The 26,761-nt window shown below is 36.3% G+C and overlaps 1 protein-coding gene across 3 annotated transcripts in view; it reads right to left on the minus strand.

Moving 5' to 3' along the window:
• The window catches only part of LOC147400426 (agglutinin-like protein), a 29,072-nt gene extending 5,170 nt beyond the window's left edge, over positions 1-23,902 (minus strand). For all 3 annotated transcript variants that reach the window (XM_086446105.1, XM_086446106.1, XM_086446103.1), the window contains exons 1-6: positions 23,650-23,902; positions 6,789-7,080; positions 6,572-6,701; positions 6,065-6,419; positions 4,474-5,145; positions 4,223-4,377 (exon numbers count right to left, since the gene is read on the minus strand). In XM_086446105.1, the coding sequence (XP_086302231.1) occupies positions 4,223-4,377; positions 4,474-5,145; positions 6,065-6,419; positions 6,572-6,701; positions 6,789-7,080; positions 23,650-23,673 (1,628 nt within the window). In that variant the 5' untranslated portion in view covers positions 23,674-23,902. The remainder of the gene's footprint in view (positions 1-4,222; positions 4,378-4,473; positions 5,146-6,064; positions 6,420-6,571; positions 6,702-6,788; positions 7,081-23,649) is intronic.
• Between the last annotated feature and the right edge of the window lie 2,859 nt (positions 23,903-26,761).

The following is a 26,761-nucleotide window of genomic DNA, read 5'->3' on the forward strand; positions in this document are numbered from 1 at the left end:
CCTGAAATTGCATCCCTTTAGCTTGGAATATCTGAGCTCAAACTTATTTTAGCAACTCTTGATAGAATTTGCTCTCCCAAAGTTACATTGTTCAAGTTTTTTAATTTATGGATTGATGCTCCTGGTTTCTTTAGTGTGGTTGAGCAGGCTTGGAACTTTTGATGTAAAGGGAGCCCAAAGTTCAGATTCACCCTAAAGCTTCGAATGGTCAAGGCAACCCTCAAAGTTTGGAGTACTATAAACTTTGGTTCCATTGACCAAATAATTCAAAACCTAAGAAAGGATATCGAATGTCTTCAGTCAGATTTAATGAAACTCCATTGAATGAAGATTTGGCTTCATCTGAAAAAACTTGTAATAGTGAGTTCGCCTTCTTAACAAGATGTAAAGAGGCAACTACCAAACAAAAAGCTCGTATCAACTGGATTCAGCTTGGAAATTCCAACACAGCCTTTTTTCACCAATCTTTGAAGTGTCGAAGGGCAAGAAATAAAATAACTAGTTTGAGTTTGGATAATGGTAGAGTGGTTTGTTCAGACAAGGAAATTGATAAAGCTGTTGTGAGGTACTTTTAAGATCTTCTTGGAATCAGAATGATGCTGATGCTTTTGGAGATGTGCATGAGGTTGATTTGTCACGAATTAATGTGAGATTGGATGGTAATGTTGATGTTGAGTTGCTTGGTAGAGATGCATCAGAGGAAGAAATTAAATATGCCTTCTTCCAAAGGGATGGCAGTAAAGCGCCAGGTCTTGATGGTTTCACGGCCATGTTCTTTCAGAAATCTTGGAATATAGTAGGCCCTAACTTGTTGAAGGTTTTTCAAAGTTGTTTCAGACGCGACAAAATTCCTAGAGTGATCAATTCCACTACAATCGTTTTGATTCCTAAAGTTGAAATGCCCTAATCTCTTGATGATTTTTGGCCCATTTCTTGTTATAACATGATTTACAAGTGTATTTAAAAGGTCCTAGCTAACAAACTAAAGAAAGTGATCACAAAGTTAGTCAGCCCATGCCAATCAACTTTTGTGCAAGGGAGGAATATAGCTGAAATGTTCTTCTACGTCACGAAATTATCAGAAACTATCATAGAAACTAGGAAATGCCTAGATCATGAAAGTGGATTTGAGGAAAGCATCAGTGTCAAGTGGGAAGCTTTAGTGGATTGCTTAAAAAAATTAGGGATACCTGATATTTTTATCCAATGGATTTTTATGTGCATATCTACACCAAGGTACTCGATCAACCGTAATCGAGCGCTCAAAGGGTATTTTGAAGGGAAGAATGGAATAAGACATGGGTACCCTCTATCCCCTTATCTCTTTGTTATTTTAATGGGAGTGCTTTTTTTTCTTATGGACCAGAAAGTTGAATAAGGAAAGATTGAGTTACATCCTAAATGTCGCAATCCTACTATTTCCCACATTAGCTTTGGTGACAACTTAATAATCTTCTCAAAAGGGTTTGTTGATTCGGGCAAGGCTATCAAGGAGGTTCTCTCACTTGCTTTCAGGAGTACTTAAGTCTACGCATGAACCCTAGCAAAAGCAAAGTGTTTCTCTCGGGTGTTAAACCCACTAAGCAAAGAGTGATCTAGATCTTGGATTGCAAAAAAGGTGTTCTCCCTATTAAGTACTTGGGACTCCCTCTCATATCATCTAGACTTAGAAGCCAGGATTGTGAGCCTATTCTTGATAGAGTGGGGGGCATGGCTTAGAAGGGCAGATTTCTTTCCTTGACTGGGCGTGTTGAGCTTATTACATCAGTGTTGAGTAGTTTCCATTTTTATTGGGCTAGCAACCTCATCATTCCTAAGAAAATCACCAAAAAGTTGGAGTCATTGTGTGCTGACTTCTTATGGGCAGATTCTAACAAGGAGAAAGTTTTGCACTCGATTTCTTGGAGTAAGGTATGCAGGCCTAAATATGAAGGGGGGCTTGGTATCAAGAATGTAAATTTGTGGAATAAGGATGCAATAATGCGTTATGTGTGGATGATTGCTTCAAATGATCAAAGTTTGATGGTGCAATGGATCAAAGCAAATTCTTTTGGACTATGGAGTGCCCTAGAGATTCTTTGTGGGGCTTGGAGGAAAATTCTTAGGTTGAGAGAGCTGGCTAGCCCGATCATTAAGCATGTGATAGGGAATGGTGGATCGACAGCCCTTTGGCGCAACCCTTCGCATCCCTTTGGAATTCTTAATACCTGTTTCCCCCAAGATATGAGCTACAATTCTAGGTTCAACAACAGCACAAAGGTAGCAGCTATAATCACTATAATCAGAGGGAAAAGTTCGGTTCCTCCTAGATTTACTTTGATGAATTTGGATGAGATTTGGCACGAGCTGAATGATGTTCCTCTTAATGTCCAAAATCCGGATCGGGTGGTGTGGACAGCTTCCAATAAGGGCTGCTTCTCTGTGAAGACAGCGTTCGATTGTTGTTTTGCCTCACATATCCAACTGTGTTGGACTGGTCTGTTGAAAGGAAGCGTGGCTAGCCTCAAGCACAAATTCTTCCTCTGGTTAGCCTTGAATGGCAGACTCAAAACAAAGGTATGGCTCAGAACGAGAAACATTGGCAATTCTTCTTCTTGCTCCTTTTGCACTTTGGACATTGACAGCTTGGAGCACATTTTCACTAATTGTTCCTTTGACAAGGAAATTTGGCAAGTTCTGCTCCAAAAGTTATTAATTAGTAGACAGGTGGATTCGTGGGAAGAGAAAATTCAATGGCTGATTCAACACTGTCAAGGTTCCCATCCGAATGCAGATACTAGGAGAGCGGTGTTCACGGCCTTTAGTTACCATGTTTGGAAAGAAAGGTGCTGCAGAATTTGTAGCAGTCAAAAGGGTTGCCAAGGAGAAGATTTGCTTCAATATTCAAGAAGATATTCGCATTAGATTGGGTGGTGTTACTTGGAAAGTCAACGATTCAGATCTCAACAGAAAGTTCTTAGGGTCTTAGGGGCGAATATTCCCTTTTGTTGTCATCCGTTAAAGTTGTCGTTGGGTTGCTTCGACTTTGGATTTTTGGAAAGTAAATACTGATGGATCTTTGCGTGGTCAACTTGGTGGACAAGGTGCCATCATTAAGGGTAATGCGGGGAATGTTATCAAAGTGTAGGAATGCTGACAAGGTGTTTCAGTTTTGTACCATGAGCTTCATGCAATCAAAAAAGCAACGGAGATGGCTTTAGCTATGGAAGGGAAAAAAATTATTGTCTCATCAAATTCTCTCTCAGCTATTAATGGCATCAATGGGACATGGGAGTCCCCTTGGAAGACTCGAGATGTAATTCAGGATATCAAAAGGCTTGCTCAAGAATTCCTCGTCTGTTCCTTTGAGCATACTATGCTACTGATTTTTTGACTCTTCTTTGTCTTCTTGGGATGTGTTAGAGTGCCATTCTCCTTTGTGTAGGGAGTTGAACCATATTGTGCAAAAAGATGCCAATGGGCACCATTTCCTTAAGATGTAACTGATTCTATTTTCTTTTAATATATTTGGTTGGGGGTCTGCCTAACGCCCTGATAACCCTCCAAAAAAGGATAAAAAAATAACAAAGGTACCCAAATAACACAAAACCATGACCAACACCTCCAAAGAGACTCGCATTCAAAACAGGTACATATTTTATTCTTACTTCTTATGGCTTCCTTCTGAAAAGGAGTTTTTGATAATTCAATGGATTTATTAAATGATTGAGAATCACCGTCAGCTGGGAAGTATATGAAGTCTGGAGACTAGAGCTTGTGGCTATTAGATTTCTTACTCTTCCTCACTACTAGTACATCTACAAAAGGCTTCGCAAAACATTCTACATAACCTCTTCTCTCTTGAAGATTGTGCAACTCTTGTATGGTATTACATTCTTCTGTAAATTATATTTTTCTAAGTTAAGTATTAACTGATGTAAGACATCCAAAACAGATTTGAAAAATCTCTCTAAGTCACCAACAGAAAGGTAAACAATAAACAAATAATAGCAATTGTATTAGTCTAATTTAGTGAAGATGATCCTACCATTTACCATTTTAATATAGATTAAAACTCTTAGAATTAACCTATTAGAGTTTGTACTGAAATCTCACAATCCTACATTTAACAGTGATCACCACAATTTTGAGAAATTCATTAGCATTGACCTTTTGCATTAATTCAAGCACGAAATGTCTAATTTTCAGCTAGCACATAAGAATCACATTTAAGTTTGCATACCTGTTATGATCATGTGTTTCTTCTTTTGCAATAACTTCATTCTCATCCCTACTATTGTTTGTGAGGCTTGTATCAGTAGCACTGTGCCTTTGCATTGCACTTTGTGCCAAACGAAACAAGCTATCACGAATACAAAATCTTATTCCAATGTCCAACTGCAGAAAATTAAAGCATTATCTTCACAATAAGTCCAGAATTGAGGTCATAATATTCAAACCAGGGAAAATTTTAATTAAGTCAGTCATAGATACCTTTCCAATAACATCTTGAAGCTGATCGAACACTTTTTCCTCTAATGAATAATCATCAATCACCACCGAGACTGTATTAGAATCATCTTGTTCTACAGTGGTATTAGGACCTTGTAGATATTCTTCAACATGAATGTTATCTTGACTTTGATTCTCTTGTATATAACTATCAGTATTAGAATGAACCGTACAAGGGACGTTTTGACCAAGCTGCTGTTGTTGTTCCTGAATGGCAAGCATCGCTTGCATTTGTTGCCGCCGCCTTAATTTTTCAATCTTTTCTTGAGGTGTCATGGTCATGGGTCTTGAGGGAGTCCGAATTTTCTTCAAATGGTCTGTATGCTTCGATGATCCTGGCAAAAATCCATAATCTTGCTCATCTCTTTCAGAATGAACAGACGACAACATAGGGACGGCATGAGAGTGATTTGCTGGATTTCCATATCTTGTGGGCAAATATGGATGGCAGGGTTTTGAGTATAACCAAGACTTGGGTCCACCGAGCTGTCTCTGTGGACTGAGGACTGAGGATGGGAAGGTCTGGATAGGAGATGTTGGAAATTGGTTCCCAAATTGTTGAAATTGATGTCCACTCAGAGACCACGTAGACAAATCCCCTTCATTTTCCTCTTCTTTTTCTGGACAATTCAACATTTTCCTTTGCTCATTCACCTGTACGTATGCATAAACAATAATATGACACTCTAATGCGTCAAATGGAACAAATAAATACTACTACAAATTGTCCCAGTTTACTTCAGAATCTAGAAGGATTTCATAATTTTAAGCAAAAAAGAGTCTCATTGTGTTACACACCAACTAAATTATTTACTAGTATAAGATGATGGTAATAACAAAGACGTCATCCCATAATAAAGTCACGCAGTCAAATTCCTCTTTCTTCCTTAAAATTCATAGTCACTACAAATTCCTACATATGAATATGTAAGGAAAGGGATTATATTGGAAAAGTGGGGTTTGGTTGGAAAGGTGGTTACGTTCATTTGGAAAGGTGCGGGTTTTGTCTTGTGGCCAATCAAATATGTAAAATTAAATTTGTAAATTGTAGAAAAATGACCCCATCTTCCAATGTATGGTATCCCCACCACAATTAAAATTGGGTTTTGTTAACATGTGCCCTTAGGTGCATTAAATGCACCTTGAAAATTAGTTTTCCTACAGCAAATGCTTATTTCAAAAGTGTATTTAATGCACCATAACGTGTGCCCTTAGGTCACATGTTAACAAGACCTATTAAAGGACATCATCTTTAACATTAAAAGAGAAGTGTCTTTCCGATGTTCAAGAGCATTCTGAAAAACACAAATTTCGAGCTGTAGCCAATAATTGATTGATTGTCATAAGTAATTTTGCACAAATGGTTATTTCATAAATGGCCAAAGAAGCTAATTTATTGGAAAAGTTATGCTAGTTATGTGGAAGTTTGAAGCTCCTTCTTCCAAATCATCTTGGCTTGTTTGTGAAAGCAAAACTTTTAAGTGTATTGTATTCGTTGTTCTAAATTCATTATTCAAACCATCTAAGTGAAGACTACATCAATATAGTAATGGAATGTATTGAGAGCTACTACCTTCTCCGAAAAAGGTTTTCTTTTTCCTCCAGCACATTCAACTATTGGATCTACCAATGTGCAGAAATCCTTTCCAGAAGCCTTATCGTTGCCTGGATCTGCATTCTCTAGGACATGACAGCTTTGATTATTGGTCATCTCGTGGCCAGGCCTAAGAGACTGGTTTTCATCTTGCGCAAATTCCGCTTTAATTTCATATTGGTCGGATGTATCCCTTGATGCACCTAAATCCAAACTTGGAGAATGACAAGTTAAACGAAAAGATTTCGTTGGGCTACTAAATACATCTGCAGAAGACGACCACAGTTCATCTGCATTACCATAACTTTCACATCCAAATATTGGATCATCATTTCTGCAAAATCATCACTTGTGAGGATGGTGCGTCAGATATATACAAGATTTCTAAACTGAAAGCACAACGAAAAATATAAAGATTTTTGGATGATCACTCAGACAATGAACCGTCAACAACAATGGGTTGTGAAAATAAAAATCATGAATTACCTAAATATTCTATCAAGATCATCAAAAGTTCCAATGTTGGCCCAACTATAGTCAAAAAGGCCACCATGTCCTTTATCTTCATAATCATCCCCAAATAATCCAGCCTCGTCATCTAGTTGAGAACCATCATCTGTTGAGAAACGACATATATATAGAGATAAGGAAATATGATCAGAAGGTTTTTATCAGAATGAGAAAAATATTGCAAATTAATTACCTCTTGCTTGATCTAATTTGGGTGTTTCAGGCCATGAATCCATTTCAAATCCTTGAGCTGGTAGTCTTTCAGTTTTTTTGAATTGGGAAGCGCTTTCCAACTTAGATCCAGAGAAGTCATTTTTTGTTTCAGATGTCTTCTGTTCTGCAAGCTTGACAATGCTGGCATCTCGGCTCCGCTGCTTCTTGCTGTGATCACCAATTGAAACAAGTGGTTTCTCTTCACTTTCCTTGGGATAAGGCACAATATGATCATCACTTTCATAGGCCTCACCCCATATCATGCCCGTGAGCTAAAAGATAAAAAGAAGGGTGTTATGTGTTAACCTTTACAGAAGATCATTACATCTGAAACCAAGTAGAAAATATTCCTTTTAGTGTGTATGTTGGACTTGAACCTCAAAGTTGCATTGCCATATGTCAACCAAGTAAGCTGAGTTCAAGCCCCAATTAGACCATATTAGACCAGAATTTTTCTTTATCTTATTCATAAGAACTAGATTAAATAAGGAAAACATTATAATATCAACAGGAACAAAATGATGCATAGGGTGTTCAACAGCAATATGTCTGGAAGTCTAATCCAGAAGTGATCAATTAATATGACAAAGAAGAAGGCTAATAGATATGAGTCAACCAAAATATATTTGAAAGCACGCCATACAAACAGGAGTAAACCATTTCTGTCATCAATAGTCAGAAAACACATGGAAGAAGATAACTTGAAACCAATACTTCCGGTCAAAAAAGGAAAAAAAAAAAAACCTACGTTTATCACGTCACAACCTCGATTTTTTATTTAAAAATCTAGTTTTCGGATATACCAAAATAATTCTAGACCAATTTATCATCAATGGTCATAAAACACATGGAAAAAAGATAACTTGAAACCAATACTTTCGATCAAAAAGGAAAAAAAAAAAAACCTACGTTTATCACTTCACGACCTTGATTTTTTATTTAAAAATCTAGTTTTCGGAGATACCAAAATAATTCTAGACCAATTTAAGTTATGAATTTTAGGGTAGGAATTCTAGCAACCATTTAGATTAATTTTAGAATTATTAGGCAATCATAGGATATCACATGGGTAAATAATTATTTCATTGTTTTAAGCATTTTCTAGTAATTGAGAAAATTATTAATCATATTTTGTTTTATAATCTTTATGGAGTGATTTATTGATTGGCATTTAGAAATATACAAATATTACCTAGGTCCATACCTTAGTATTATTTTTATAATGTGAAATCAATATGCCTGGACAAATGTCAGCCACATGGGCACCACATGGCCGCCGCATAGGTGGGCACTAATTCCAAGAAGAATGTGTTGCAAGTGTGCACACATGGGCCCACTGTGTTGGACTTCCCATGCTAGTACACCCCTGTTTTGAGCAATGTTGTTAAATGAGACCACATATGCGGGTGCCCAAAATTTTTTTGCATATGCTACCACAACATATGCGAAAATAGAGTTGTTGGTCCAATATGCAACTACAATATGCAATGGCATATGCTCCAACAGTCAGAAATGTGATCGTTGGACCCAATATTTTTGCTTTTAAAACACCAAAATCTCTATATAGAGCACTCTAACCTTCTACCCTCCCCTTACAACACAAACACATTGTGATCTCTACTTTCTAGCATTCAAACACTTATATTCTAGTATTCAAACACTTTTTTATTTAATTTCACTCAATTCTTCTTCTATTCTTCTATCTTTCTTCTTTCATTTTATTTTACTTATTTGCCTACTCTTGAGACTAGATCAAGAGTTCAAAACTCTCAAGTCTCAACTCAAGTGACTTGAGAATCAAGATTCAAGATCAAGATCAAGACTCTCAACTCCCAAGGCCAAGATCAAGATTCAAGCAAGTATCATCATTTCATCATCAAGCTTCAAGCATTCAAGATCAAGAATACAAATATATAAGTATACAAGATACAAGAAGTCAAAAATCAAGATTCAAGATTCATACATCATCATTCATTAAGCATTCAAGATTCAACCTTTGATATTCAAGATCAAGAATCAACTCATCAGGATTCTAAATCTTCATCTCTCCAAGAATCCAAGTCTCCCTACACTACATACAATCAAATTCAAGTCACTCTCAACTTTGAAGTTCTAAGTCTCAAGTCAACTCACCATCATCTTTATTTTTCATTCCAAAATAAAAATATCATCTTCTTAACTCTTGACTCTTGAGGTATTTAGATTTTTTTTAATTGTTAATTTTTTATTGTTAGTTAGTTAACTTGTTGTAACTAGTAAGTTAGAACCTAGAACTTAGAACTTAGAAACATAGAAGTTAGGTTAGAACATGCTTTCACTTTTATTGAAAACACAAATACAGACACTCATAGTCACATTTGGATTACCTAGAGCTTTGAAGTTTGAAGTTAGAATAAAGTCATATATTCACACTTTAGAATTTAGAAGAACATCACACATTCATTATCACTAATACCACCATCATATCATGCATTCCTCGTAGGCCAACCCTTCCCTAAGGTCAAAGTCTAATACCCTGATTGGAAAATACGGGCATTATCGTAGTGCAAATGAAAAAAATCAAGTTGAGTGTGAGTTATGCAGCTACATAAGCCAAGGTAGCATTGCATGCCAAAAACAACATTTACTGCATATGTCGGGATCAAATGCAAGGGCATGTGACAAGGTTACACCTGGGAACCGAAGGGAGATCATAGAAGACATGGAAAGATGTCTAGGAAAAAACAAGTTGATGCAATTAACTTAGAACATTACATTGAAGGTGGTGGGCTTGATGAGGATGACGATGACATTATTGCATATGATACTCCTCCTCAGTCGACGGGACGTAGTTGACCACTAGTTCCTCCCCCAGGAAGAACTACTAAAAGAGCTCGAGTACGTAATCCACTAGATAAGTGGTGTAAACCACATCCAAAGGATGTGGTCAATTAAAGAACATAGGGTAAAGGTCCAGTTCAAAAAACCATAGAAACGTAGTACTAAAGATAGGAAAACTATCATTCAGTACATAGCTAAATGGTTATACCAAGCTGATATTGCTTTCAATACCGTTAAATTAAAAAGCTTCAAAGTAATGGTAGAAGTGATTGGTCAATTTGGACCTGGCATCAAACCACCTTCATACCATGAAATACAAGAGTCATGTCTAAGAAAGGAGGTAGAGTTTACACAAGGTTTAATTACTGAATATCGAGAATCTTGGAAAATTTATGAATGTACTCTAATGACCGACGGATGGACAGATAGAACCAGACGAATAATTGTTAACTTTTCAGTTAACTGTCCTACAAGAGCAATGTGCCTTAAAACTGTGGATGCTTCGGCCCATTCTCATACTGTCGAGTATTTATTTCAATTGTTAGATAAAACAATCAATGAAATTGGTGAAGAACATGCTGTCCAAGTTCTAATGGACAATGCCGATCGTCGACTACCTTTTAATGGCTACTAGGACTCACTTATATTGGTCACCATATGCGCCACATTGCGTAGATTTCATATTAGAAGATATAGGTAAATTGCATATACGTATTGTAGCTAAAACTAGAAAAGTAGTTTTATGTATAAATGTGCTTTACTTTTACAAAGAATTTGTGCTCATATAAATGGTAATTTACTTAGACCTGCAATAACACGTTTTACTACTACCTTTCTGACACTACAAAGCCTTCATGAGAAAAAGGCAGAACTTAGAAGCTTTGTAATGTCAACTAATTGGAACAATGGGCCCTGGTCTAAAAAACTTGAAGGCAAATTGATTGCCCAAGTTATCAAGTCCCAAAACTTTTGAATGGGTGTTGTTAAAGCAACTAGAGATTCCATGGCTTTAATTACTGTGCTTAGATTAGTAGATGGCGATGAAAAGCCACCTATGGGTTATATTTATAACTCTATGGAAAAAGCAATTGACAAAATTAAGGAAAATAATTAATATAGAGAAAGAAATTATAATTTTGGAAGGGAGAATGTAAAGAGACATAGTAATGCGGAACACAAATCAAGTCAACGATCAAGGGTTCCTATGGAAAATATGTAAATATTTAAATTTTCACTTATTTGGATATAGATTTATCATTTTATAGTTATTTATTTAGTTTTATGTTTTAGGGCCTTAATTTTATGTTTTTTTGGCTTATTTTCATATTTTATTGGTTGATGGTCTTAGTATAATATTTAGGGGCAGTTTAATAATTTTAGTTTGTCTTACATTTAAGTTTATTAAGGTTTGAAAATTATGAGAGAGAAAGTTACGAAAATAAGGTTATTTATTTGGTATTTTAGTTTGACTAGGATTCTTGATTTATTTTCTTTATATAGATTGTATTAAGATTTTTTTATTAACAAAGATTTTGATGAATAAAGAATGAGTTTCTTTCATGGAGTGAAGTGGGTTCTCCATCATTCTTGATGTGATTCTAAGAAACCCCTATTGTGATTCTAAGGTTTTATCTTTCTATCCCTTTTTCTTTCTTCTCCTAATCTTTCTTTTTCTTTTCTATTCTTTTGTTTTTCATGATTTTCTTTTAATTCCTTATTCTTAATTTTCTTGATTCTTGATTCTTGAAACCTGCAAACCTCTACCTTTAATCATTTCCCCATAATCTTTAACCCTTAATCATTTACTTACCCTACAAATCTTTAACTATTTTCATTAGGATTGTGGTTATACCTACAATCATTGAAATAAAATTTTCATTTTACCTTTTCGGTTTACTCAATCCTAAACTAAATTCCCCAAACCCCCATATTTTTTTATATGGATTGTATTAGGATTTTTTTTAATAATGAAGAATGATGAGTAAAAAGAAAGCTTAAGCTCGATCTTCCCCACAATGGGTGTGGTATGAGGCCATTTTAGAGTGAGTCCAGTATAACATTTTTTTCTTCTAATCTTTATTTTTCTTTTTAATTCTTTTATTTTTTCTTGATTTTCTTTTAGTTCCTTTCTTGATTCTTGATTCTTAAAACCCCTTTCTTGATTGTTGATTCTTGAAACCTACAAACCTCTATCCTTAATTCTTTCCCCATTTTCTTTAACCCTTATTTCATTAATCTATTTTCCAAATCTTTAACCATTTTCTTTGGAATTGTGGTCATACCTACAATCATTGAAATAAAATTTTCGTTATACCTTTTGGGTTTACCCAATCCTAAATCAAATTCCCTAAACTCCCACATTTTCTTATCTCCCCTCATTGTCCTGCATCACATAGAACTACGAAGATTCCATGTAAGTATAAATAATTAGGAAAAATTGAATATCTGTTGTCTTTAGTAATTTTTAAAATTAATATACTTGTAACTTATAAGTTGTTAACAACCTACCTTCATACAACCGATTGGTGGTCCGCTTATGGAGTTGATCCAATTACAAAGGATTCCGCCCTTGAAGAGATTGACTATTAGAATACTTGACCTAACATGTTCGGCATCAGGATGCGAATGTATTTGGAGCACATTTGAGATGGTATAACAAATTCACACAAAGAAGAGAAATAGACTTGACCAAAAGAAGCTCAATGATTTTTTCTTCATGCAATACAATCAAAAATTGCATGAAAGATTCAAGCAAAGGAAGGATAATCTGGGATTTTACAACCCTATCTCCATTGAAGACTTGAGTGGAGATCATCCGTGGCTCACCGATGCACGAGAAGAGTCGGTATTTGAAGGAGAAGACTTAACTTGAGCCCAACTTGAGCAAGCAGCTTTTGCACCAACACCTGTGAAAGCTCAAGCCAAAGAAGAAAGGGAAGACGCTCACGATTACAAGATGAAGACGAAATACAAGAAGAAGAGGATGAAGGTGAAGAACCATTGGCAGTAGATGAGATGTTAGTGAGATCAAATGATGAAGAAACGAAAAAGGAGGGGATGCATGTAGAAGAAGGTGACGATTCAGCTGATGATGGGAATGGAAGTGATGATGGCAAAGGCGGTGGTCCTAATGTAGATGTTGTTCCCCAATGGATTAGGGATGGCTGTGGAATATGATGCAAATCAGATTTATTAAAGACTATACTTTGTAATTTTTCACTTACAATTTTAATAAAGATTTGAGATATTTCACTTGAATTTCATAAAGTTTTGTTGATCTTTTATATTATGTACACGTTTACAAGTCTTACATAATTTATTGTGATTTTTTAATGATTTTTTTCTGAGTAAAAAAAAACATTTGTTGACTAATATGCGATTCGCATAAGCACATAGCCTATGCTGCTCGCATATGCTATTTAACAACACTAGTTTTGAGCATTAAATTTTGCTACACCCTAGGTTCATTTCTCTCATTTAATGATGGACCTTGATCCATGGACAATCATTATGGAACCCATGCTCTCACCACCTACCCCTAGACCCCCAACAATTTTGACATTCCACTCAATTTCTTGTGTACACACCCTCACCTCTCTCTGTCTCTCTCTCTCTGTCTCTCTTCCTAGTGAGTGATCAAAGCTGACTTGACATTTGGGAGATCACATCAACAACCAAGATAAGCTAAGGGAAAGTTCTACAAAGGTTCAAAACAAGCACCAAGGCAAGTGAATTTTGGCAAAATTATCCATTTGTGAGACATTGGGAGACACACACACACACACTCTCTGTCTCTCTTAGTTTATTTTCAAGAAACTATGAAATCTACACTTTGGTTCAACAATGAGTGTTGTATCCAATATCCACCTCATAGTAGTTGACATTAAGTCAGTGTAGCAAAGCCAGGGCATCCAATATCCGCCTAGTTGCCATTGCTCCACATTGGTCAGTCATATGGGAAGTGTAGACCTCTCAGGTAGAATGGGAGGTCATCTACAAGGTACTGTTGTCGGAGTTGCGCTACCTAGTAAAGGGATCCTTTATTCCTTGTGGGAGGAACATGTATGTTCTAATATCAGAAAATTCGAGAGTTTCTCAGAAGTTGTGAAGTTGGGAGTTGTGTCGATTAAGGATGGCTCTGTTTCCTTGAAATCTCGGTTCACTAGTATAAATCATCTAGAGGACAGGTGGAAAGAGAAAAGGGTGTTGGGTCAAAATCCAAGGGTTTCCTTTTCTTTTGTGGGCTCTTTAGGTTTTCTGAGCAATCGTGGAGCATTTGGGTGGCCTTTTGGAGATTGATACTACTACAAAAAAGATTGAAAAACAGAGCATTGACAAGGTGAAGGTAGGACGGAGCTGATGATGTATCCCACGAGAGTTGAAGGTGTTGTACGAAAAATTTGAGTATTCGATTGGGTTGATCACTAGTGATGACTGGCATCAGGTGACGAGTCAATTGTCTAAGTGTGAGATGTCTGATCAAGTGAGCTCTAAATGGGTTATGACCGAAGGGGGAAAATATCATTAAGGAATGAGAAGTGGCAAAGATGTTGGTTGATCCTTTGCAAGCAAGCAACGTCTGATGAGGTTGTGTTGTTGCGACGAGCTTCAGTTTGCTTGGAGAAGGAAGATAAACTTGGGGTTAACATTAGGTCTCTGGAAGTATCAAAATCCTTGGGAGATTTTCAAAAAAATTGGAATAAAGAGAAGGGTTTGAGGCGATCGTGGGACACGTGTAAGGCTTAAAATGGGAAGGATTTTATCCAAAATCCGATTGCACCGAATCCGAATTTAGCGGGTTTGGTCCCATCAAGTATATCTAAATTAAAATATGGTTTGGATATGGGTTGATGTCCCTTAATCCAAGTCGGATTCGGGTCGGATACGAATTCATTCTTATATTCGCTAAGATCGAATGATATATTATTTTGCAAGTTGTATTATTATATTTTTCAAGTTATCTTCCATCAACCAATAATAGTTAAGTGTAGTGGTCAAAATTCTCTTTAAAATGGAGAGATCTTAAGTTCAAGTCACCATTTGACCACATTTTAGCAATTTTATTTAAAATAACCTTAAATGGTTTGACATTATCTGATCCAACCAACCCGAATCAATTAATTCGATCAAATCCGATCCAGATATGGATTTGATAAAAGTAAAATGGTTCGGATATGATTTTAGCTATTAGGATCCGAGTTGGATCTGGATATGAATCCAAATAAAAAATTTGGATATGGATACAGACATACTCATATCCAGACCGTATCTGACCCGTTTTAAGCCCTAGACATGTGCTGCATCTTCAATGGAGCTTCAGGTTAATAAATCACCAACAGTAGGAGACCATAACTTAATCCATCAGGTGGCTTTGTGTTTGGTGCGTGCGTATCAACACATAAAGAAACTTTCTCACTCTCGAGATTCACGTTAGATTTATAATAGTGGAGTGTCTCTTGTTTGGAGTAACGATTCTAATCTCGAGGCTTCCAGAAGCTTGTGATTGCATGTGAACTCAATGGAGTTGTCAGACGATACGTTTGAAGCTTCTCAGGCTACTAGTGTTGTTGGGGGCCCAAGGTTAGCAACCCAAGAGGAAATTAGTTATTAAATATTTGATATTAGACCCATTGGACTTCTAGGCTTGGTTGACGTTCACAGAGCTATTTCTCCTAATTGCAACTTTATTTCTCCCTTGCCTCCTCACAATTCTCCTCTATCACCTTAGTTCCCTCTGGTTAGCAAAAAAGAGTTGCTCCAAAACTGCCCTCTTGGGTTAATCATCAAAAGGCTGACGGAGTTCACTTTTTGGGAGTAGGGTAGCACGTGGATGACCTGGTTTTGGGATCAAAATCGTTAGATCGGTCTACTATGTTATTAAAGTATACTAGGAATCGAAAAGTGTCTCAAAATCTCTCTAGGCTTGATGGCATTTTCCAAATGTGGTCTTTTTGTCATCGTGATCTAAAAGGAAAGGAATTCATCTGAGCATCACATCATTGTTCAATTTTTTCGTGAGAAAAGGCATGCATGGCGTGAGTTTGGATTGTGGTGATAAGGACCTATTGCCCCTTCCCTCAATAGATTCGATAGTCAAGAAGGTTACTCTTGAGGAGGAAAGGGGCTTACTTCTTTATTTGGGAGTCCAAAGTGGGAGCCTTGTTTCTAGGGAAATGGAGACTTCCCATCTGCTAGAAGTATGAGTATCAGTGAGATGGATGAATCAATGGAAAACAGATTACCATCTACGTATGATAACCAGGAACTTGTGTCAGAATTGGCTAAAAGATTGTTATCCCAAACGCTGGAGATAGGCTTAACGGTGGGATTAACTCTTAAAAAGAAGGAAATGAGAAGAAGATTAAGTTGAATGTAGCTCTAGAAACAAGTAATGAGGTATCTATTTTTATGCAAAGGGTTGTGGGGCATTGGCCTATTGTGTGTGGGAGCGAAGTCAGGCATGATGTGGACTATTTGCCTCCCAAAAAGAGGTGTAAAGTCGAGATTTCGAAGTTGCAAATAATGAAACCGTTAGCTAATAAAGATAAAGTGTAAAGAAAAATAGGAGCAAACGTGAGAAACGAGTAAAGGATCCAAGGAGGTCGATGGCGGAATTTCCTCTGAAATCTTTAGATGGGAAAAGGGTTGGGCATAGAGGTTTAATTCTTCGTGTCAATTAAAATTGTTACTTGGAATGTATGTGGCCTGAATGATAGATCCAAGTATGCGATGACTAAATGCATGCTTCATCACCAAAAGTCACATCCGGTGGTGTTGCGAGAAACTAAGCTGGGTTGCATGATTGAAATGGTAATTGGGAATCTTTGGGGCCTTTAGTCCCGAAGGTGCAACTCTCTCTTCCTACGTTTAGAGCTTCAGGAGGTATCTTAGTTATGCGGGATAAAAATGTGTTGGTAGTGGAGAAGGACCTTGTAGTGTTTACTCAATCTCCATCTTGTGTAGGTTGATTGGGGAAGATTTCCACTAGGGTTTTTCGGGGTGTGTGGGCCACCCGTAACTTTTTTTTTTTGATAAGTTTAAATTTTATTTATGAACACAAAGGGGACAAGATGACCCCAAGTACAAACTTAACAAAAAGAGGTGAGCTGAGCCCCTTAGGTCGCCTCTAAGTTACAAACCCAATCCCACCTAACAATAAAACCCTCAAAGAAAATCCCTTCAAGCTCTTTGTAAACTTTCCCCAAAATGCAATAACCCCAAAATGGAAAACAATAGATCTTGAATCGAAAGCTCCTTCTCATAAAAAATACACCTATTTCTTTCCTTCCACAATCCCCAATAAACGAAAAAAGGAAGGAGATTCCAAAGCTTTATGACATAGCACCCATTGAGATAAGTCACAATGTTTGGGAGGTGTCTTCAACATTATTCTTTTTTCCGCACGAGAAGTTTGGGCTTTCAACTATTACATTTAAAATGGGATATTTTGCAAACTTTGTTAGTTGCAATGATTTGGTAGATCTCCTTTTATGTGGTGGTTTCTATACTTAGTCTAATAATCAGGATTGTCAAGTCCTTAATAGGTTTGGATCATTTTTTGATCTCTTCTTGTTGGGAGGAGCACTTTGGGGAGTTGTTTAGGAGAAAATCCCAAACCTTGCGTCGAACCACTATCTTATATCCTTGGTGGCATGGGAAGGAAGCATCGCCTAATTCCGTTTAGATTTGAGAATATGTGGGTGTTGTATCCAAGCTTTAGAGATTTGATTCATTCTTGTTGAAGTGAGTTATCCTTCGATGGCAAGCTAGGGATGGTGCTTAACTCAAGCTAAAAGTCATCAAGGAAATACTCAAAAGGTGGAACAGGGACAAATTTGAGTGCATGGATGTAAAGAAGATAGGGTTGTTGGCTGAGTTAGATGACCTAAATAAAAAATAAAAAAGTAGGGAGATTGTTTGACGAAAAAAAAGGCGGGAAAATCTCAAGGCTCAATTTCAGAAGGTGGTATCTATGGAGGAGATTAGTTGTAGATAAAAATCAAAAATTAAATGGTCAAAAGAATGAGATAATAATACAAAGTTTTATCCTCGCATGACGAATTTTAATAGCCATGAGAATTATATCTCCAAATTAAAATGTAATGGGACTTAGAAAGTTAGGGATGAGGAGGTAGTTGAAGATGTCGTGGAGTTTTATAGGGATTTGTAATCTAAGGAGTTCATATCTTGTTTGAGCAGTTGAAGGTGCAACTTAGCTAAGTGGTAAAGGCTTGAGGAGAGTTGATCCCATGACCTAGGTTCAAACCCCGTTGAACATATATATATATATATATATATATATATATATATTGTGTTGAAGTAGCAAAGATGGTTAGAATGTGCATTCGAAGAGAAAAAGGTGTTCTCTTTTGTAAGTGGGATGGCATGAGATAAGGCTTTTGGGCATGATGGCTTTTGACTTGGCTTTTTTTTTTTAAAGTTTGTTGGGATAACATTAAAGTTGATGTTTTGGTGACATTAGACGATTGTTTCAGGAAAGTTTCTTGGATCTGAGGTCAAATTGCACTTTTGTGGCACTAATTCCAAAAAAATCGGGGTAGGAAGACACTTTAGATCTGAAGCCATTTAGATTGGTGTGCTTGGTGTATAAGATTCTTTCTAAGTTATTAGCCTTTAGGATGAAAGCGGTGTAGTAAGACATCATTAGGCTTGCCTATAGGGCTTTTGTGAAAGGTAGAAAAATCTTAGATGGCATCCTTATAGCTAATAGAGAGGCCACTTTTGTGACAAAAAGTAAAGATTGTTGCATCTTTTCTCGCATATTTCTCAAATTCCTTTGGGATATGGAAAGACTTTCACTTAGGCTCTTTTCTACCCTCTTTCTTGGTTGCATTCTCTTTTTTTTCTACTTTGGACTTGAATGAAGATGATTCAACATGATTTCCTTGCCATTGTGGAGAAAGGAACATAAATTAAAACAACCGAATAATGTCACATCTTTGTCATAAAGTCAGGATCTACATAAGATGATGTAACCTACGTCAATGGGTGCTATGTCGCCCCACAAGGTGTCATCTTACGAAGAAAACTATATTAAGACCTAACATCTTTGAGAGATAGAATTAGATGAAGCATCTATACATGCAACTCAATAGGTTGAGGGTGGGCTACAAGGATCAACCCTATGCAAGAGAAGGTGCAAGAGGAAACCACATTTGTGCAATTCGTACTATCGATGATAGCTTACAATTATTATCTCTACATTTGACATAAGTATAGAAAATAGTCATCTACCAATCATCATTTTGTTTTTGTTGGGCTAGGCCATTCCTTACTAGGGCTCTTGAATCCTTACGACGACACAAGGTATGCCTAGCACAACCTAAATGAACCTCAAGATCATTATACTTCTCATCGTTGACACCAATCTTGGGCTCGTAAAATTCCTCATCAAACTCACCCCAATTGCCTTCCTCTTATGTTCCCTCAATCAACAAAGCTTTATTGGTTATCTCAAAAGACGTTGATATGCAAAGTGTCCATCACCATAACACTTGTACCATTTGTTATTGTCATTCCTACATGAACACTCACGAACAATTGCCTTTTCCTTGTCATTTCTAACATTGGAAGTAGAGTCAATTTGATTCCTAGGTGGTAGACTTCCCAAATTTGGTATGGTTCCAAGAATACTAGATTGAGATTCTTGACCATGGGACTCAAATAGATTAACCACTTATGGTTTAAGATACTGCTTTAACTTCTGCTCTACCTAATAGTTGTCGTCTAAGATGGTTTAAGATACCGCTTTTAAAACTCTACAGAAGTCAAACTCCCAAGACCATTCATCTCCTTGAGGAACTTTGAAGCTTGAAATAGGGAAGACTTTTCTTTGTTGAAAGGGAATACAAAACTAGGAACTCCTCCATAAGAGGACGATGTCCACACAAAGTATCCTCCCAAAACCTCGCTTTGTTTACTTTTCCCACCTTCAGATAAGTCCTCACATGGAACAAAGGAAGCATTCTCAATATACATTTCCACATACCACAACCATGAGTGTCACGAGCTCTTCCACTCTCCCACCCAAAAGCATTTGTCTCAAACTTCGCCTCGATGATCTTCCTCCATGGACTATCCTCTTCAACCCTGAATCTCCAAAGCCATTTCCCTAATAATGTTGAGTTCACCAACCCCAATCGTCTCACTCCAAGACCCCCTTTATTTTTAGCCTTAGAAACACACTTCAAACTCATAATGTGATACTTCTTATTACCCTCCTTGTCATGCCATAAAAAGTCTCAAAAGAGCCTATCCAATCTCAACTCCACTTTCCTCGGTAAAGAGAATAAAGACAAAATAAATTGGGATACTAGATAGACCTCAATTTGGACATAAAAATAACCAAGGTGGATGATTCAACCTTTGACATAGAGCCATGCCTAACTATCAATTTTTCAATCTAATTACTTTCCTAGAAAAAAGGTTGTGGAGGAAGGATACATAGATAAGGAAGAGATAAAAGGCCTAGTTTCCAAGATAACCAACTACGTGGCTTGCAACTGACTATAAAATAACTCTCTACAAAGAAGATGTGGCCCCTGCCATTGAAAACTTGTGGATTACAAAACTAAAAAAAGCCTTTCATTGTTTCAAGGCAATCATACATTCCAGAGTTTACAAAATCTTAATTTCTCTACTCCTGTTATGATACAATGTTTAGTACAAATTTTGGCTAGGTTCCATCAAAACATGAAATCATCGTCATGTTTTCTCCTCTTCTTTATTCTAACTTTTTTTTTTTTTATATTTTGCTATCATTTGATAAAAAATTGTGCCCTTTCTTGATTGTTTCATGTCAGGGTTCCATTTTCTTTTTAGAATCATTGTTTGTTTCTATTTCAATTGAACTTCAACATACAATAACAATTTTGTTACATGGGTCCTATTTTAATAATTTGTATGATCCCAATACTCCAATTAGATTCAAGCATAATCTAGGTGTTAATTTCTTTAGAGTCCCCAAGTAAAAAGTACCTTACCCAATAAAAAAACGATTCAAGCGAAAATATAGTAGTGGTAGGAAGCCACCAATATTTGCATGTCTCGTTGAAATAGGACCAATTCAATGCCTAGAGCAGCAAAATTTAGCACATGTGTGACCAAATTGACTTTCCAAGTATCATTTGCCAACCCACACATAATAAATGACCAAGTGCAGCTTTCCCATTGGGTTCTTGGAGAGATCATAGGTTTGACGAGCCAAAATTGCTAAGGGGATTGCTTATTTGTGAAGCACTCCTTAATTGTTGAATGCATCTATTTGAGAACCCAAACAACGCATGGATACATGTTAAGACTTACATCCTAATCTCACAAGATATGGTCAAGCACTCAATGATCCTTAGAAAGATTTAGCCTTCTTTAAAAGAACAAGAATGTTTGCATTGTTTGTCCATGCCTTTAAAAAGCTATGCAAACATAGCACTGTCATATGCAGTTGGTTTTTCCTATAACAATCATACTTGATCATGATATAGTACAGTCTTCTTCACCATAATCGACTCTAATATATTCCAATGTCTTCCTTTTGAAATTACGGGCTTTGTACTGTGTCTAGTCCTAGAGGGGGGTGAATAGGACAAATTTAAAAATTCGTTCCATTATTTAAATTCACGTAGGTGTTATGATTTAACTATGAGTTTACCTAGGTTCATTCACGGATTCCAGATTTTCCTCAAGGTCTCCAAAATTCAATTCAATGTACATACACTTAGTTTTATGCATTCATCACACGTCATGCATGGCATACTCAATTGAAACATTCATGGCACATTCATTCATGACATACATATATCCAAAGTGTATAATCGGTGGAAAACGTAAATAATACACAAGACACAAGATTTATAGTGGTTCGGCAACGTGCCTACATCCACTCCTAAGATCACCAACTCTAGGTTTTTGATATTCACTAATCAAAGAGGTTTTCGGTTCACCTCAAACCGTACTTGGAATTTTTCCCTAGGCTAAATCCCATAACCTTCTTGTTCGAAAGAGGTAACACCTCACTCTCATTCTAAGTTTTATCCTTAGGAAGCTTAGAACCTTGTCACTTGTCAAGAGTCCCAAGCAAGTGCTTGGTTCTTGACAAGACAAAACCAAGAAACTCCTTTAGAAGGTTTACAAATTAAAACACAAAAATGACCAGAAATCACTCAATACAAATTGGTCTTCAAATCAAGCACTCGAGATCTTCATGTCTTTGGCCTTCACTTCATCCATCTCATTTTATTCCTTGCTTTGAGTGATGTACTAATGTGTATGCAAGGTAAGGTTGAAAGAAGAAGAAGAACCAAACAAGAAGGAGCTAGGATTGAAGGAGGGTACAATTAAGCTAAGGCTCTCTTATGGATAGAGAATAGTCTCAAGGTAATATAAGGGGAGAGCAAAACTTCTCTAGGGTTTGATCAACCCACAAACGAGCCAAGGGGCTCAAATATATAGGAATTTGTGGGCTAACAGTCATCTACCGGTGGCACCTGGACAATTCCAAGTTGCACCGAAAGGTCTAATAGTCATCTACCGGTGGCATCCAAACAATTTCAAGTGGCACCGAAAGGTCTAACGGTCACATTTTTCAAAATAATGACCATTGGGTAGCCTCTGCCAGTGGCACCCGGAAATACCCGGGTGGCACCCGTAGAATGACACTCAGCAACCCTTAAGAGCCATTTTTGGCTCCCGGAGGGTTCGATGATCAAATGGGTCAGAGAACTTGACTATTTTACCAAAATGAGTTGACCGAACTATCATCAAGTGTTGAGAAATAGTCTAGGTGCTCTCATTACCTTATTACGTTTGTGCAGACACATGGAGTATTTTGTTGAGGTGTCTGAGGTTAACCGGCTTTACCGGAGGCTTCACGCATCTTCTAGTGCAAACTGGTCTGACACACAACAACGGTATCAAGATTGACAAAATATGATAGTAACACCATTTTGGTTAGATGTGCTTCAGCTCCTAGTCCTTCACGGCACAAATTCCACATATCTCTGCCCTGATCTTGTACCCCTTAAAAAGGGTGGATGCAATCCTTCGTATGAAAGAATTTTGTCGGGTTTGTCTAGGAATTCTTGGGAGATAGTTGTGAACTTGGTTTAGGCTATCATTAGGGTCATTTCTTCATTGATCCATGAACAAACAATTCAACCATACATCATGGAAGAGGAAAATATCTTTGTAAGTATCCTAGATGCCGCTAATCCAGTTACTATTCTCTTTTTCGTAACAATTTTTATTACATTGATAAGCGAGTTCTAGGTGCTACCTAATCCAATTTTCAAGGAGTCCTAAAAACATGACCCAAGCTATCTGAAGGAAAACAAATATAGTTACAAACACAAAAAACCAAACATATAAAAATAAAAAGACTAATTACATTAAAATTGACACTTTGAGGGGTTCAGCCTCCTCACACCTTGCATCATCTAGTATCCTAAAATACTTCTCTAAAAACTACTTCAACTAATATAAACCCTAAGAGCCTTATTTATAACATAACATAATTGTATAGAGAAATTACGGGGCTTTTGAAAGCAAAGAAGATGATGTTCACAACATAATTTTCAATATTAAGCCCTTAGTTTTCAATTGCTCTTCTAACATCAAAGATTGTGAAGGGATTTTTTCAGGTTCCTGTTTTTTAATAGAATTTGATTGTTAGTAGGGAGTCGTCAGAGGATCGTCTCAACCTGCGATTAATTTGCATATAATTTCCTTTTTTTACCCCTTACAAAAAATTTTCAAAACTTATTTGTTAAATTGGGATCAAATTCTAAAACACAACCAAATGAATATTTTTGCCACTTAACACTACAAAATTCCCCAAATCGTGTTTTAAATCAACAAAAAGAATCAATCAATAAATCAATTATCTATTAAATAAAATAATTTAAAAAAAAAAAAAAAAAACACAGAAAAATAAGTGATCCAAATACTCCAAAACCCACTTGAAAAAAATAAAAGGAAAAAATTATTATTATGGAGAATAAAATTACCTCTTTGTCGTTCCAATCAAACATCTCAGAAGAAAAAACTGCAGATCACTTTGTTGAATCCCAATTCGATCGAGCGCTCACAGTTCAATTCAAACATCTCCGAACTCACTACAAAAACAAACAAAAACGATCTTCTCCACTGAAATCCACTTCAGAATCGATTCCCAAAAACCTAACGATTCAAATTTATCTGAGAAAACCGATTTGAGCATCGAAGACGTTTTTTTTTTTTTTTTTTTTTAACCCTATTTTTCTCCACCCACAGTTAACCAGAAGCACTGAGAGAGGAGAGAGTCTGGGGTTGATGGGCTGACACGTGGCATCTTTATGGGAAATTTGCTTGGTGGTCCTTGAGTGGTAGAAGTCATAATGCCACGTGTAGGGTGCGTATCTTAAGTTGTGGCTTAGGTAAAACGATCTAATGCTAGAGCGTGATTGGTTGAATTTCAATTTGAGTTTCATTTTGGTTGTTTTGTTTTAGATGCCATTTGGAGTTCATTTCTAGTTTGTCTTCTGGAAAGTTCTGGTTTCGTGGTGAGAATTGCTTCAGGGGTCACTATCTCAGTGAAAAACATGTAACGTTCGAATTCCAAAAATGCCCCCTCAAACTTTACATAATTACAATGTTAAATTTTGTCTCAAACGTAGTCATTTAATGGATCTTTGTTGATAGGCCGGGTTTGGCCCATCCCAACCTGGTCCGTGGACTGGACTTTTAGTATTGTTACTTGGGTATGTGTACTTATTGGGCCGGCTTTTTGAAACATGCTACAATTTTAGGGTAAATCTTGAGCTTGGGAACTATGTCATCGAACAACCTGACCGTCTTAATAACTTTTGTTACAATTTTATTAATGATTTATGTCAAGATGGGTTAATTCTTGACTAAAACTGAAATTAATTGAACAACATCAAAATAAAGAAATAAAAAACAAAATTCATAAAATTTGTTGATGGGTTCATCGTGAATTACATCCCTAAACCTGTGGCATTCACTTCCCTCTTCTCCAATCTCGTATTTTTGGTTCACATTCTAAAGTCTAGTTGGATTCATTTTAGAAAACTTCTTTTAAAAAAAAATCTTTATTTAAAAAGAAAAAAGAAAAAAAGAAACTACTTTCTATTTTATAAAAGTTACTTTATTCCTAATTACTTTCTACGTTTCATCTAAATAGACTATGATAATCACTTAAAAAGTCTTTCCAATTTGAGATTATCTTCCTAATCATATAAGATCTTGATTTTGATCATACCATGTAGTCGATTCAAATAACGTAAAATTTTATCGCTCCCATAGTTAGTCCCTTCTTGGTGGTAGAGCATATTTTATTGTAGTACACTATTGAGAATATTGGTCGCTTTTATTTTTTTACTTTTTTGATAATGAGGGTGTCCAAACTTATGTTCGACTAGGGGGACTGGAAGAGCTAGGTCCGAAGCCAAAGGGATATGGGTGTCTCCCTCCATCGAGCACGTGCAATGCCCGCACATCACACGCATCATTTAACTGATACACGTGTAAATTCATATTCGGTTCACATTTTTTTTTTTTTTACATGCATTTTTCTTTAGGTAGATTAAAAATAAGATCTTAAAAAGAATCTCATTCTCTCTTGAATTGCAATTACCAAATACATATGTCATTAAATATGATAATTACTTAAAAGAGTCTTTCCAATTAGGGATTATCTTTCTAATTAGATAAGTTCTCGATTTTAATCGTACCATGTAGTTGATTCAAATAAAGTAAACTTTTATCCCTCCCATAATTAGCCCCTTCTCGGTGGTGGAGAATATTTGCTTTTGGTCCATTATTGAGAATTGCTCACTTTTATCATTCAAAGTATACATACATGTGTGAATTTAGATTACTAAACCTTTGGATTTGTCAAAATGTGAATCCACTAGGCTTATTAAAATGCTACCTAATTTGTAGGTCTCCAACCGGGTATAATTTACTATAAATTAAGTAGATTTTCATCTTATTGGGAATCTAATTAAGGTGAAGGTCGACTTTTCGAGAGTTGATTCAATCTTGGCTCGGTCATTGACTCAAACTTACAATTTTTTAATTTGACTGCTACATGGGTTTACTAATCACATCGTGGACACCCATATTCACTTTTCACTCAAATAATAGAGTTCGGCATATTGTGGGCCATAACATCATTTTGTCGAGTCACTACAAAATCACCAATAAAAAATCATTGATGGCTCGGGTTTGGCTCATCCAAACCTATCTCGTGGACTTGGTTTAGGTATTATAGCTTAGATATGTGTAGTTATTGGGCCTGTTTTTCGAGGTCTGATACATTTTTAAGGTCAATCTTGGGCGTGGGAGCTATCCATCGGATAACCCAACCGTCCTGATAACTTTTGTTTTAGCTTGCTTTATAATGCTAAACCTCTAAGTCCTAGTCACACTTTCACAGTGCACTCAAAGGTCATAATATTTCTATAGTTCTCCCAACTGATTTACTTCCAAAATAATTTTTGTCTCTTACCTCTTTACACTTACTTTTTAAAGTATTTACTAAAAAATCAAAGGCCAAATTTGCTTTTAGGATTTAATTTCACAATTTGCACCTTTACCCTCATAATAATTAATAATTGAAAAAGAAACAACCTAAATTCCATGTCATTTCTTTTTGTTTTTGGGTACTTTACCTCCCAAATGTCTCTCAAAAACTCTATAAATAATCATTTTTTCAATAGAAAGTCATGCCATCAAGCTCCCTTATTCAATCTTAAATTCTAATAAATTTCCTACTCAAAAAGTCTTCTTCATAAAATCTTCACTCTCTTAATATTTCTTTCCCTTTTAAGTCATAATTCAAAAAAAAAAAAAAACTTCATCAAGAACTTAAGAAGAAGAAGAAGAAAAAAAATAAGTACACAAGGTGTATGAGGATGAGATTTAATTTCAAGTATTGCATTCCCTACTCTCCTCTTTTATCTTTACCCCTCTTATTTTTATTTCTCAACTTTATATTTAAGCTTATTTATTGTAATCATGCAGTATAAGCACTCTTGAATGACAAGGGTGGTTAGAGAGTAATCTCTATATGTGAGATAATCTCCCCTTCTAAATCCAAAATAAGTTTCTTAGGGA

The sequence above is a fragment of the Akebia trifoliata genome, chromosome 6 (genome assembly GCF_017979445.1).
Source record: "Akebia trifoliata isolate Shusen 1 chromosome 6, ASM1797944v1, whole genome shotgun sequence".
In the NCBI taxonomy this organism is placed as follows: Eukaryota; Viridiplantae; Streptophyta; class Magnoliopsida; order Ranunculales; family Lardizabalaceae; genus Akebia; species Akebia trifoliata.